At 40.1% G+C, this 14,897-nt stretch overlaps 1 protein-coding gene across 5 annotated transcripts in view; it reads left to right on the plus strand.

Moving 5' to 3' along the window:
* Positions 1-13,535, plus strand: part of Zn72D (Zinc-finger protein 72D) — a 115,262-nt gene extending 101,727 nt beyond the window's left edge. For all 5 annotated transcript variants that reach the window (XM_076178629.1, XM_076178632.1, XM_076178630.1 and 2 more), the window contains 4 exons: positions 5,207-5,302; positions 11,501-11,710; positions 12,047-12,191; positions 12,416-13,535. In XM_076178629.1, coding sequence (XP_076034744.1) covers positions 5,207-5,302; positions 11,501-11,710; positions 12,047-12,191; positions 12,416-12,489 — 525 coding nt within the window. In that variant the 3' untranslated portion in view covers positions 12,490-13,535. The remainder of the gene's footprint in view (positions 1-5,206; positions 5,303-11,500; positions 11,711-12,046; positions 12,192-12,415) is intronic.
* Positions 13,536-14,897: the final 1,362 nt, after the last annotated feature.

Genomic DNA, 14,897 nt, shown 5'->3' on the forward strand with positions numbered 1-14,897 from the left:
AATTGGTAGTGGGGAGGGAAGTACTTGTGAGTTGTCACATCATATGAAAAAAAAAAATATACAGTTAAGTTGGAGAGAGATCTTGGGATCAGCCTGGAGATTTGGGGAGCTACTCAGGGCTGCATCTAATTGAAGTGATGGGTTTTGAAAATAGCTTTGCTGTATGTCTTGCAGGACCACTACAGGCAGGTATCCATCATAGGTACCATTGTGGGTTATCTTGTGGTATAGTAGTTTCGCCAGTATATGGTAGTAGGGTGAGTATGGGGTGTTGTGTTAGAACTATTGTAGAGAGGAATTATTGAAAGGGAGTTGATAGTACATACATATACCAAGGCTTTTTCCCCCTTTCAAGGGAGGTAGCCAAAAAGGGAAAGGCATAAAAACACTCCCACCCATTTCATCCCTAAATACACTCCACACCCCTCCCACCCTCCCTCTCATTTGAGCACCTCCTGGATGACGGGTCATCCCTGCACCTTGCCCACCGCCCAGGGTCAGAAGCAGTGTCGCAAGACACAGCACATCCACAGCAAGTGTGTGTCAGTTGATAGTGAACATAGTATTTAAGAAAAGAGACAAGTATATGTAGGAAAGGTTGGTGGGTGGGTCTTGAAAAAATTGTCTGCACTTAGCATCATGTGCATAGAAAGCAATAAGTTGCATAGCATATCTTTTGATGATGGAATCGATCAATTTGCTTTTGGGAAAAAAAAAAGATTCTGTAATACAATATTTTGTGATTTTGCAAGCACATTATTATTCCAGAATTAAGATGTGTTATATTTTAATTTTAATATAATTGAAATGCATGTGTGGTTGAGAGGGCACTTCTGGGCTGTGTGTTGAAGAGGGGAGGTAGGAGTTCTGAATGTGCAGGGGAGAGAGCAGGGTATTGTCAGATCATTGGTGGAGGGGCTGTGTAAGGAGTATTGAAAGTTTGCACCTGAGTTGGATAGGTGTCATGTGGAGTGTTTGAAAAAAAAGAAAAGAAAAAAAAAAGGGAGGTATGGTTGTAGTGGATTAACTAATGAGATGGTTTAATGTATGTTAAAAGGAGAGGAGTGTGCGAGAGGATTGGAGGTGTGTATATTACAACTATACAAAAGAAAAGGAGGCAGTGTAATATAGATTTAAAGAGATGAGTATGTGAAATGTAGCTGGAAAGGCTTGTTATTGAGACTAGAAAGAGAACAGAGGGAGTAATTTGGGAAATAATAGGATGGGTTTAGGAAAAGATGAGGGTGTGTAGATAAAAAATTTGCAGTAAGATGTGCAACAAGTTTTTGGCAAAAGGTAAGTATGTTGTTTGGGCTTTCGATAAGGCATATGATGGACAGGATGATATTGTGGGATATATTGGACATGTATGGAAATTTGTGGGGGAGGGGGTATTGGAAGTATTTTGTGGGTAGTGGAGTTAAGTGATACAGAGCGCGTGTGTGTGTGTGTATATATACATATATATACACACACATACACATACATACATGTAATTTATTTATTTGAAATATTTTACATTTTATGTCACCATAGAGCCTTTACATGCCCAAGTGCTGCCTCAGGGCAAAGTTTTCAGTGACACCCCCCCCCCCCCCATCACCAGTTCCTATCTCCACCATACCTTACTTCCTAGTATAGCTATTGGCTTGCAAAATAATTAAACTTATTTTAAAAATGTTATTTGATACCCCTCTTGCAGAAAGGATAAGGGAAAAATATCTTATTCTGTTGATTCAAATGCAAAATTTGTATATTACACTAAAATATTCAGGGCTCCTTTGACCTCTCTCTTTTTATATATATATATATATATATATATATATATATATATATAATTATTTTGTCAGCCTTGTGGATGGCATGTCCAGACTAGAACACACACACACACCCCCCCATATGCCACCCCAGGGCATATGCACCCCACCCTATGTGAGGGCCTTGATTGTAGACAGATATCGGTGTGGATATGAAAATGTGTGTATATTGTGTACATACACAGTGTACTGCATGTAAATGTGTGTGTGAGTTATGTATGAACATACTTCATAAGTATACTGCATGCACATTATAGGTATGATTAATGTGAATACGTACATATACCAAAGGCTTTTTTCCCCCTTAAAAGGGAGGTAGCCAAAACACAAAGGCATACAAACCACTCCCACACATTCCATCCCTATCACACTCCACTCCCTTCCACCCTCTTCCCTCCCTCTTGTCTTGGCACTTCCTGGATGACTGGTCATCCCTGCATCTTGTCCACTGCCCTGAGTCAGAAGCAGTGTTGCAAGACACAGCACATCCACAGCAAGGCCGCTTCATTAAATTGGCGGCGGGGGGGGGGGGGGACCTCATGCAGAAAAGGAGATGAGGAGAAATCCCTTTGGGCTGTGTCAAATTTTTCTCACACGTACTCCCTCACTCCCCATCCATTCCACCTCATGCATCACATCATCATCCATATACAACCATTCTCCATTCACCCATCTTCTGTCATCTCCCGTCCTTCCTCAACAGACATTCCCCTCTTCCCCAAAGCCCCTTTTACCCCATCCATCCATCTCATCCTAGGTTGCCCCCTCATGTGCACTCCTTCCACACCTCTTTTACTAGTCTTTCTTCACTCTTCTTTCCATGTGTCCAAACCATCCCAATATTCTTTCATCCACCCTATCTCTCAACTCCCTTTCCACCCCCATTCTCCTCCTCACCACCTCATTTCTCACTCTATCCAACCTAGTAATCCCCATCATACTTCTCAGACCCCACATCTCGAACACATTCAAACTCCTTCTCTCTTCCTCTCTTGTGTTCCATGTTTCTGCCCCATACAGTGCTGTCACCACAATCACTCCTTCATACAATCTCCTCTTAGCATACTTTCCCTAAATTCTGTTTCTCATTACACTTTTTAATCCACCAAGTCATTTACTCGCTTCTCTCAATCTACATTCTACCTCCACCTCATTTCTCACTCTATCCAACCTAGTAATCCCCATCATACTTCTCAGACCCCACATCTCGAACACATTCAAACTCCTTCTCTCTTCCTCTCTTGTGTTCCATGTTTCTGCCCCATACAGTGCTGTCACCACAATCACTCCTTCATACAATCTCCTCTTAGCATACTTTCCCTAAATTCTGTTTCTCATTACACTTTTTAATCCACCAAGTCATTTACTCGCTTCTCTCAATCTACATTCTACCTCCACCTCCACTCCTCCCTTTCCTGCCACATTCGCACCCCAGTATCTAAAACTATCTACTACACTTTATGTTTACTCATGACCTTCCCACCCCAAACTCAGAGCAGAGCACCTTGTATATGCAGATCACTATTAACCCAGCACTGCAACTACAAGAAAAAAAAAACTACTCAAAATTATATTGGCAAACTAGAATTGTGAATCATGCCAAACAGTATTAACATCCCACCAGAGGTCCTATATGCTTTTCTTGACCCTGACATCTGTGGATTAACCCATTCAACTCCGATGACAAGATTCCTTGTCATTTGGTCAAATAAAACAAAAAATCATAAAACACCAAAATGTTTGATCAAACACCAGAAAAATATGACGTCAATCCTCGCTTCGCTCGCAGCGAAGCGAGGACTGACGTTATATTTTTCTGGTGTTTGATCAAACATTTTGGTGTTTTATGATTTTTTGTTTTATTTGACCAAATGACAAGACATCTTGTCATCGGAGTTGAATGGGTTAAGAGACCCCCAGAAGTCAAATTTAATATTTAATCTTTCCCATAGGACAGAATCATAAAGTTATTTGTGTCGCAATATAAATCCAGTTATACACACAAGACTTTAAGGTGAAGGCAACTAAGAAATTGAGCTTGAAACTGGTGTAAGTACAAGGTACACAAGAACCATACATCATTTTCTATAAACAACCAAGAACTATACATCATTGTCTATAAACAACTAAGATCTACACTTAATAAGCAATTAAAAAAGTGGGTGTCACACACACTCTGCCAAGCCTGAAGAATGATAATTGGCTGCATTAAAGCAGTCTAGAACATTACATTTCTAGACTATAATCCTGTACATAGAGCAGCACACAAGAATGCTTCACACATAATTTTATGCAAAAACCGTCACATTACACAATGCAACACACCAGGTACAACAAAAACAGCTGGAGCAATATTCTACTTGGACATCTTCAACTTTAGTCCTGCACCTTGCAGCCGGTTTGTATAAAAACAGGTCACAAAACTGTACTCAAAGTGGCCCATAACTATATTTAACTCTAAACATCACCTCAACAGAAACCCCTCCCATAACAATCAAGAGCTACACTGGAACAACAGCTTTTAGTCTTATATAGCCTGGCTGCAGAATCAAATTGCCCATCTTATCTTATGCTGCCCTATTCTAACTTTACCCAAGCTGCAATGAAATTCCCAAGATAAGAACAACATTGGCACATTTATGAACAAGTCAATCAAATAAGTCCACTGCTGAACAAAGGCCTCCTTCATAGCATTCCATGATTCACACAACTACGCCAACCTCTGACATGTCCCTGCACAGAAATTCCACTAATGCTGAATCTAACTACAAACACCTTGCAGAAGACAGCACATAATGCTACATTGTCCCACATTCCCATTTTGTAGATAACAAAGCAAAATCACTGAATTACTCGGGGCTTCTCTGGTAGCCATGGCCTTTCCTGCAGGCCTCAAGTCAACTGCAAGATAGAACTTGGGCAGTTGATTTATTGATGTACACATGTGCATGCATGGCTACATGCAGACACAATACTTCATATTTTATGAGCACAATATTGTCTGCATGCTTATTATTTGTATCCATTCAGAAAATGTGAGCATGCACACTAACACAAATGTGTATATACATGTACAAAAAGGTAGTATATATTGTATGTGTTGGGGATACTTTTTAATTTACACACACAATGTATATACTTTCCATGCAAGGATTTCGTGTGGTGTTTGGATGTGTATGAATGTGTTTGTGTATGTATATCTTTATACGTGCATATATATGTACACACACTGGCAAACATTACTTGGTATATATACATACATATTTTGTGCAGTGATAAAGGGTACTTAGTTGTCAAATTCATACATGATCAAAGTTAAATGTTGCATCCCATCTTGGACTGGAAGCAGTTTTTGTTTATACATATTGCCTAACTTTACCCCCTTCCAGGCTAGAGCAAATGGTCTACAGAGCTGTGTTATGGTTATCCGCATACTTCGTGACCTTTGTCAGCGGGTTCCAACATGGGGACCACTTAACAGTTGGGTAAGTCTCTTTGTAAGATTAAGAACATGTCTGTTGGTTTCATTTGTAGATTTTGCAATTATGTATATTTGGTGAGTGTTCACTGTCAATTTTATGCTGTCAGTGCTTAGTGGCACCCCTGAATGGGCTGTTATGCTGCATTGTTTTGTGAATGGAGATTAATTTCCACAACAAGGAGAATACTGATCACATAAATTTGTAATTCCTTCTTTCTACTACCTTCCTTAAACATTTTTATGTTCACAAAATAATATTGTCTCACAAGGGAAGAAATGCTGTTATTGACAATGAAGTACAGCAATAAAACACACACAGAGCACAATAGAATATCTATGCTAAGAAACCAAAATCCCTCCCATAGGCACACATTTATAAATGCAAATCCTTGAACCCACCTATTTCTCACATTGCATGAAACACAAGCCTATAAATGGGGTTGAGGCAGTATTTCTCAAAGTGCAAGTGAGACTGAACAGCATTTGTTTAGGTCACATGTTATCCACACTGAAAATGGACACACAGTCTTCCATATGACAGCTCACCAGAGTTAGTTACTTCCACCAATTATTAGCATATATATACTAATGCCCCCCCTTGTAGTGGTCATAATCAGAAGATCTGATCCCTCATCTTTCTCACTCTAGTCATCACTACTGAACTCTGCCATCCTTGTTTTCTAATATATTGTCCAAAATCCCTCACACATCCTATGTAATCTTAGACTCAGTGCCCAGCTAGCAGTTTCCATCCAAAAGTCCCACCTGTTGGCCCATAAAATCCATTTGTATAATTCAAATGTACACTTGCTTCAATTCTATATGCTGCTGGGTACCATCTCTTATTGGCATCCCTGGCAGTGAACAGGTGGCTGAAATAGCAATATATACCCCTTTCACTGCCTCCACCCCATTCTGCTAGTAACACTACTCACTCCTCAGGTTCACAATACCAAACACATGGCAAAGATACTGGAAAGAACAACCAATAAATCACTTGAAACAATGAAGCCCTACATATATCTACATACATCAAAGGCTTTTTCCCCCTTATAAGGGAGGTAGCCTAAAAAACAAAGGCATAACAACCACTCCCACCCATTCCATCCCTATCACACTCCACTTCCCTCCCTCTTATCATGGCACCTCCTGGATGACAGGTCATCCCTGCATCTTGCCCACTGCCCAGGGTCAGAAGCAGTGTTACAAGACACACAGCAAGGCCACTTCATTAACCAAAGATTATAGATGTGCTGTGTGCAGGGATGACCTGTCATCCAGGAGGTGCCAAGATAAGAGGGAGGGTGGAGGGGAGTGGAGTGTATTAGGGATGGAGTGGGTGGGAATGGTTTTTATGCCTTTTTCTTTTTGGCTACCTCCCTTGTAAGGGGGAAAAAGCATTTGGTATATGTAAGTTTATTTTGGGGTAATTTTGTATCACTGGAACGGATTAATTCTATTTCCATAAATTTAAATGGGAATAATTGTTTTGAGGTGATTTTTTTTTACATATAACGGTGGTCATGGAACGAATTTATTTCATATCTCAGGGTATCAATGTATATGTGGCAGGCAGTGGGCAAGGTACAGGGATGAACAGTCATCCATAAGAAGCTAAATTGAGAGGGAAGAAAGGGTGGTGGATGGGAGTGGGTATGTGCCTTTTGACTTGACTTTCCCCCGTATAAGAGGAAAAAAGCTTTTGATAGATAGGAAATGCTGACGGACCTTTTCCACATGTAAGGCATGAAGGGAACTAAGAATACATATCTTAAGATAATCTTCCAAAGAAGAATATTCAGAAATATTTGATAAATGATTTTCAAGTTTCGTATACGTTTCAATACGAGTTAAATTCTTATGGGCAGCATCAGCTGACTGATGTACAATAATACATCACAATACTTGCATTATAAAATATAAAGTTACAGCTGTATTACTTTCTTTTTCACTGATTATTAATAACTATAAAAAATATGATAAGGTCAGTTCACAGAATATGGGGGTCACTGAGCTACAACTACAAAATAAACATAATAAGACACTGATGCCGACATTGTCGTGTAAGTCGCGCCTCATGATGCCTACATAAGCATTGTTGTATAGAAGGATTTAATGTGTTTATTGAGAAAGTAGTTTTGGGAACAATTGCTTTAACAAATTGATAACCATGGCCAACTCCAGAAAACAAGTTCTTTGTGTACTTGATAAACCCAATTAACTCTGAGGAGGATATCTTGAATGATACAGGAAAAAATGATTGAGGTGTTTAATCAATGTTTTCTTGTTATTTACAAAAGAGGTGCTCAGATGAGAGGGAGGGTGGGAGGGGTGTGGAGTGTATTTAGGGATGTAATGGGTGGGAGTGTTTTTATGCCTTTCCCTTTTTGGCTACCTCCCTTGAAAGGGGGAAAAAGCCTTGGTATATGTATGTACAAAAGAGGTTTGTGGTAACAGATTGCAACCTGATCTAAGGTAGGGAAGAGAGAGAGACCAACTAGCATCAGCATTAGCAAGGAAGATGTAGTCAAATCCCTGGGTCTCAACAAAAATATTCAATGTGCTAAAAGAGTGTGAATTTGAAGTCTGAAAGCAGTTAATGGGAGTATGTAGTATGTCTTGAATTCATACTTTTGTCTTGGGTGTAGGGAAATGTTCCTGAACTTACAAAAGGTAAATCTATGCTAAACTACAGACAAATCAGTTTGACATCAGTTATAGGTAAAATACTGGAATCATCAATAGCAAATATTAGGGAACATTTAAGAGGTATAATCTGATTTGGAACTCTAGAGCATGGATTCACCAAGGGTAGTTATTGACTAATCTTTTATCCTTTTACAAAAATGTCTTTAACCCCTTCCATACGGTGACGCCTACATAGGTGTCATGAGGAGCAAGTGGGTACGCGAGGATGCCAACATCGGCGTCTTGATTATATTTATTGTAGTTGCACTTGTGTGACCCCCATACTCTGTAAACTGGTTTCATCATATTTTCTATGGTTATCAAAATTCATGGGTGAAAGAGAAAACGATTAATACAGCAGTGACTTTATTTTTTATAATGCGAGTAGGGATGACCCATCATCCTGAAGGAGCCAAGACATGATGGAGGGAGGGGTAGTGAATGGGATTGGGGTGGGTGGTTGTGAAATTTGCCAGCTTGGGCTAGTTACCTTGTAAGGAGGGAAACCCTTGTTATATGTATATAAACTTTATACATACATAAACCAATGGCTATTTTCCCCTTACAAGGGAGGTAGCCAAAAAAACAAAGGCACAAAATCCACTCCTACCCATTTCATCCCCACATACTCCACTCCCATTCACCCCCCTTCTTGGATGATGCGTCATCACTGCATCTCGCCCACTGCGTTGGATCAGAAGCAGTGTAGCAAAACAGTGCATCTGCAGCAAGACCACTTCATTTAATCGGCAACCCCCCTCTCTGTCCCTGCGTGCAGAAAGAGAGATGGGGAGAAGTCCCTTCGGTTTGTCAAAATATCATCCACCCACCCACCTCAATCCCCCAGCATTATCTATATATGCAGCCATTCTCCCTTCACCCCTATCTTCTGTCTTCTCCCTTCACCCCTATCTTCTGTCTTCTCCCTTACTCAAGATGTTCACCTTTTTCACAATGCCCCTTTTACCCAATCCATCCATCTCATCCTTGGTTGCCCCCTCCTTCCAACTTTGCCTTTCACACATCTTTAAACTTTATAAGCTTAATTTCTAAAGGTTATACACATGTATGATGAAGGGATGGAGACAGGGTAGCCAATTAAGTGAAGTGGATATGTTGTGTCTTGCTGTATTGCTTCTGACCCAGGGGAGTGGACGGGATACTGGGGTGATCCATCATTCATGAGAAGCTAAGATTAGGAAAGAAAGTGTGGTGGATGGAAGTGGATATACCTTTTGATGAGTACCTTGCAGGTAAGGGGGGAAAAGCCCTTGGTATTATTATTATTTAGGAATGGATGCTAAGAGATTGTATGAAGGGTGATTGTGCCGACAGCACTGTATGGAATAGAACATGGAACATATGAGAGGAAGAGTTTAAATGTGTTCGAGATGAAATGCCTGCAAAGTATGGTAGGGGTTACTTGGCTGGATAGAATGAGAAGGTGAGGAGGAGAGCAGGGCTGGAAAGGGAGTTGGGAAATAGGGTTGATGGTTTGGACACATGGAAAGAATGAGTGAAAAAAGATTAGTAAAAGAGAGGTGGATGGAGTGAACATGAGGGGGTTAACCAAGGGAAATGAATGGATGGATGGGGTAGAGGTATTGGGAAAGAGAGGGATGTCTGTTGAGGAAGGAAGGGAGAAGACAAGATAGGGGTGAGTGGAGAATGGTTGTGTATGGATGATTCTGTGATGCATGGAAGGGAGTGGGTGGGGGAAGTGGGGTTGAGGGAGTATGTGTGAATGATATTTTGACATGGTCTGAGGGGGATTTCCCTTTATCTATCTCTTTATCTGCATGCGTGGAGAAGGGAGGGTCGCCAATTAAATGTGGTCTTACTGCATCGCTTCTGACCCAGGGCAGTGGGCAAGATGCAGAGATGCCCATCATCCAGGAAGAACCAAGAAAAGAGGGAGGGAGGTGGGTAAATGGGAGTATGTGGGGATGAAATTTATGCCTTTGACTTAGCAATCTCCCATATATGGAGAAGGAAGCCCTTGGTGTGTGTATTATTGTATATAAATAACTTGGACAGTGGAATTAATAGCAGTGTTATAAGTTTGTTGATGACACTAGTCACTGCAGTATGACGACCCTATTTAGGCTTCATGAGGCGTTAGTGGGTACACGAGTTGCCAGCATTGGTGCCTTAATTTATTTTTTATTTTCATTTATTTTTTATTATTATTATTATTATTATTATTATTTTTTTTTTTTTAAGTTGTACATGAGTTTCCCCCAGATTCTGTAAACTGGTTTGGTCATGTTTTCTGTGTTTATTATTATTACCCATACTCGGAGTTAAAGAGAACAAGTAATACAGCAGTGATTTTATATTTTATAATAAGAGTAGTGTGATGAATTGTACATATGCAGCAAATGCTGCAAGTGAAAATTGGACTCATACCGAAGTGGGTAAAATAAAACGCCAGATTAGATCAGGGAAAAATGCTAGGATACTGCTAGAGGATCTTAAATTGTTTGCATGGTCGAAGAAAAGGCAACCCAGCAAACTGGTATAGCTTAGATAATGCCATATTTGTTTTGAGAAAAGAATGTTTTCAGGACTTTGGAGTGTTAGTGAGTCTGGCTCTTAAAATCCAGGAATAGGGCTAACAGAGCATACAGATTTATTGGTAGGACAGTCACAAACGAAAGTGCAGAGGTAATCATACTATCTGGTGATACACCCATCCTCGACTATGCAGTACAGGTTTGGTTTTCATCCTATAGAATGGACATAAATTCATTAGAATCAAGACAGAGGAGATTGACCAAAATTATTTAAGGGCTTAGAAATTTACTATAAGAAGACAGGCTTAGGCACCTTTACTTTATCTGGAAAGATGAAGATTGCGGATGTATTTAGATGGGCGAAGGGATGAACAAGGGTGATGCAGGCAAGGAATAGAGGTATTCAGATGGGTGAAGGGCTTAACAAGGGTGATGCAGGCAAAGTAATAATGTAACAAGAGGGCAGGGCTCAATAATGGACAGATTTAGGTTTAAGGAGGAAATAGGCAAGAACGTTTACCAACTGGTTAACAAATAGAATAGACTAAGTAGAAGTTCATATAGGCCTTATGGTATCTTGCAGCCTCATACATTCTTATGTAATCTGAACTTTGCATGTTTGTAATGCAATTGAAAAACTAGATTTAGTTACAGTACATTTTTTTTTATGAATGGAGTATATGGATGATGCTGTGATGCATGAGGTGGGGTGAGTGGGGGAATGTGTGTCCACTTGAGGGGATGGAGAGGGGGTCATTGATTTAATGAAGCAGCCTTGCTATGGATGTGCTGTGTCTTGTGACACTGCTTCTGACCCAGGGCAGTGGACAAAATGCAGGGATGACCTGTCATCCAGGAGGTGCCAAGATAAGAGGGAGGGGAGTGGAGTGTATTAGGGATGGAATGAGTGGGAGTGGTTTTTATGACTTTGTTTTTTGGCTACCTCCCTTATAAAGGGGAAAAAGCCCTTGGTATATGTATGTATGTATTTATTTCAGGCAATGGAGCTCATGTGTGAGAAAGTAATTGCATCAGCGGGGCAGCCTTTGAGTCCAGGTGATGCTTTGAGACGAGGCTTTGAAGCATTGGCATCAGGTTTGCTTTTGCCAGGTTCACCAGGTCTTTTGGACCCTTGTGAAAAAGACCCTATTGATGCAGCTTCGACGCTCACTGCACAAGAAAGGGAAGACATAACAGCTTCAGCACAGGTATTGTAATATTTTAGCCATTTATTTATATATTTATACATAATTATTTGTGGACTAGAAGGTATATAAAGTTGATAGGCATTTTGGAATGTTGCTGATGTATGGAATGGGAAGAAATATGTTGGTCAATTTTTTTTATATATAATGGGGGAGGATTGAAGAATGAATAGTTTGCAAAGTGAAAGTGAGATTGATGTTGGCATGGGAGTGGTGATTTTCATTTTTCAATTGCTGATAAACACCAACATTTTGTGAATATTAGAGAAAAAAAATTCATAAACAGCAATAATATCTCTTACAAGGATGTAGCAGTCAGTGCACATTTTCTTATTTCAGCATGCACTTCGCTTGATAGCCTTCCGTCAAATCCACAAGGTGCTAGGAATGGATCCAATTCCTCCACCCAAGTTCCAAAGAGGTGGACGGTTCACCCGCAAGCGGAGGAGAGACAATTCTTCAGGAGAAGGAAATGATTCAGAAGGTAGGAAGTTCTTATCACAAGTTCAGGAATAGAAATAACTAAATTCTTTTACAAATACATCATTTGTATTGTACTGATACACGATAAATCCATAGTTAATCACAGCATGACAGACTTGCCACACAGGAACACACAAACAGTTGCAAAGCAGATTAAGAAAGAGGATACTGTAGGTAATTACCATACATTTCTTGTATTTTACTAATGGACATGTTTTATTTCAGGTGGTGATGGAAAGAAGGACAAGAAGGAAGAGGGAGAAGACTTGAAGATGGACATGGATAAGGATGCCAAATAGGAAGTTGTGTGCAAGTGAATGATTAGTATGAGAGTATTTTGTTCCAAGTGACCAAATAAAGAACATTGCAGTCATACATACCTGCAGTGGCATTGCTGGTGTAGTTATCAGGCTTAAAAAAGAAAGGCACTGAAATAGCCTAGTGCCAGACCTAAGTATACTTATACTTGCATGTCTTTAAGCAAATATAACATGTTGAATTTTATCTAGTTTTGTGGTGATTGTAGCTACAAATTTTTGGAAGATCTTGAGTATTTGTATTATACCTTGCATATTGAACCACAAAGATTAGTCAGTGCTGTTTATAATTTAGAATTAGGTTAGTTGTGTTCAATCATAACTCGAAATCTGCCAAGGATGCATAAGAATTCATTGTCTTGAGTCTTTTAACTTTTTTGTCTTGCACGAAACAACACTCTTTTAGTGTGTTCGGTACATTAAAAAGAAAAAAGAAAATATTCAGTGTTATGCCAGTCCATCTATTGTTAAGGCTTTCTAGATTAAGTAAGAGAACTGAAAGAGATTAGCACATGAGAGGAGCTAGTCTGTGTTTTTATAATATGACAGAAGACTATTTACTGGACCTGGGTGAATGAACTCTGGTGGCTGTAGCAGCCACAGTGGAGAGCTTGTTGTCACTTGGTGTGGCTTGGGCAAGTGGGTTTTTGACTGCTGAGTGTCTGACTGTAATGAAAATGCTGACCAAGCTTGAAATGGGTAGGAGATGTTGATGGAGGTTGACCACCATTTAGCATCTTGTTGTTGAAAGGATGAAGTCAACAAGAATCTTGGGTGTGAACAATAATGATTTTCTCATTGTATGATAAATGTATTTCAGGTTCATGTTAGGCCAAAGTAGGAAAAATAGGATGAAGTAGATGAGCCATCATTTCTGACTAGTCAGGGATGTGATCATTATCTGCTTTACATGTTTTCCTAAAGATTTGTCCTGTTCCTCATTAATTTGGAATTGGTGTTGATTTCATGCCTGAGTAAAGCCTGGTAAAGGCAAGTGTTAGGTAGATATTAAATGAGAAACAAACAAATGTCTTTATTTCTCCTAGAATAATGTATTAGCACAAGAACTGTTGGTCTTGTGTACCATAATGAAAGACATGTAGTCCCTCTAATGGATTCATTGACCTAGGTTATGGAGTATCTTGTGTACCTTTCCATTGCTTGGCCATCATTGGAACAGGACTTAGTAGGTCAAATGGTACAACCAACCATAATGCAGTCTGAGAATACTACAGCCACACTCGGATTGGAAAGTGGAATTAAAATACCATGGCTCTATTTCAATGACACACCCGTACCACATACACATGTAGCCAAGATCCTGGGCGAAACATTCATGTCATTCAAACATTGCAAATATAAAGACAAAATGCACACCACAACTTAATGCAATCAAATCAATTATGGAAACATTTGGACAAAAAAATATTAGTGTATATACCAGTATATATATATATATGATCTTTTTCCCATTTATAAGGGAGTATGGGATGCATACTTGCATCCATTTCACACCAAACCACCCCTTCCTCCCTCTCATCCTACTACACTGTACATATAATATATATGCTTAGTAATGAATTATGTGAGCTCTACGTGGGCCCTCAATTTTCCTGAGACACACCACAACGCCCTACAGACCATACCAAACAGCCCTAAAGACCTTCAGAAGCTGCACATATACACCTACAGTTAATTTACACCATGCACTGAAAGTCCTCAAAGTCATGGATCACCTTGACATGAACAGCACAAACACTTGCTGTAGCCTCCACAAACAGCACACCCACTACACTACATAACACCCACACACAAACTACCAAATACTATCACACATGTGGTCTCTTCCTCCACAATCACCAGCCTCCATCCATTATCATATAACTTGCTGCTCTATCAACAAATTGAAAGACCATACATTGCTGCATGCCAGACCCCTGATATCCATCCCTCTGAATCCTCACTCCCCCGAAAGGAGAGTCCACCTGGCCAGTCTGCATTGCAGCCACCATCCAGCCCTTCTAAGCTACCAGAAGAGGCTGGATGACTGCAGTGCAGATAATTGTCCAGGATGCAACACTTCACCCTATACTATACATTATGGAAGACTGCATTGTACACAATCTCGCACACACAAACAACACAATGCAATATAAAGGATTTGTTGGAAAACCCCATTCTATCTGTGGCGGGTTTGTTTGGCCAGTCTTGGGAACAGTAACCAACTGGGTCTTAACCCCTTGAGTACCGGATGTGTGTTTTGTGATACCTGCGTGTCAAAGCTGAATGCACCCACCAGGAACCGAGTGTGCTCCCCGTGACATGCACGTGTCACAGTTATAAGCTGTGTGTATTGAGGGCTCTCAAGGCCTCGGTTACTGGGTTATTTC

This window comes from Oratosquilla oratoria, chromosome 41 (genome assembly GCF_046742065.1).
Source record: "Oratosquilla oratoria isolate Oo_2021 chromosome 41, ASM4674206v1, whole genome shotgun sequence".
Taxonomy (NCBI): domain Eukaryota; kingdom Metazoa; phylum Arthropoda; class Malacostraca; order Stomatopoda; family Squillidae; genus Oratosquilla; species Oratosquilla oratoria.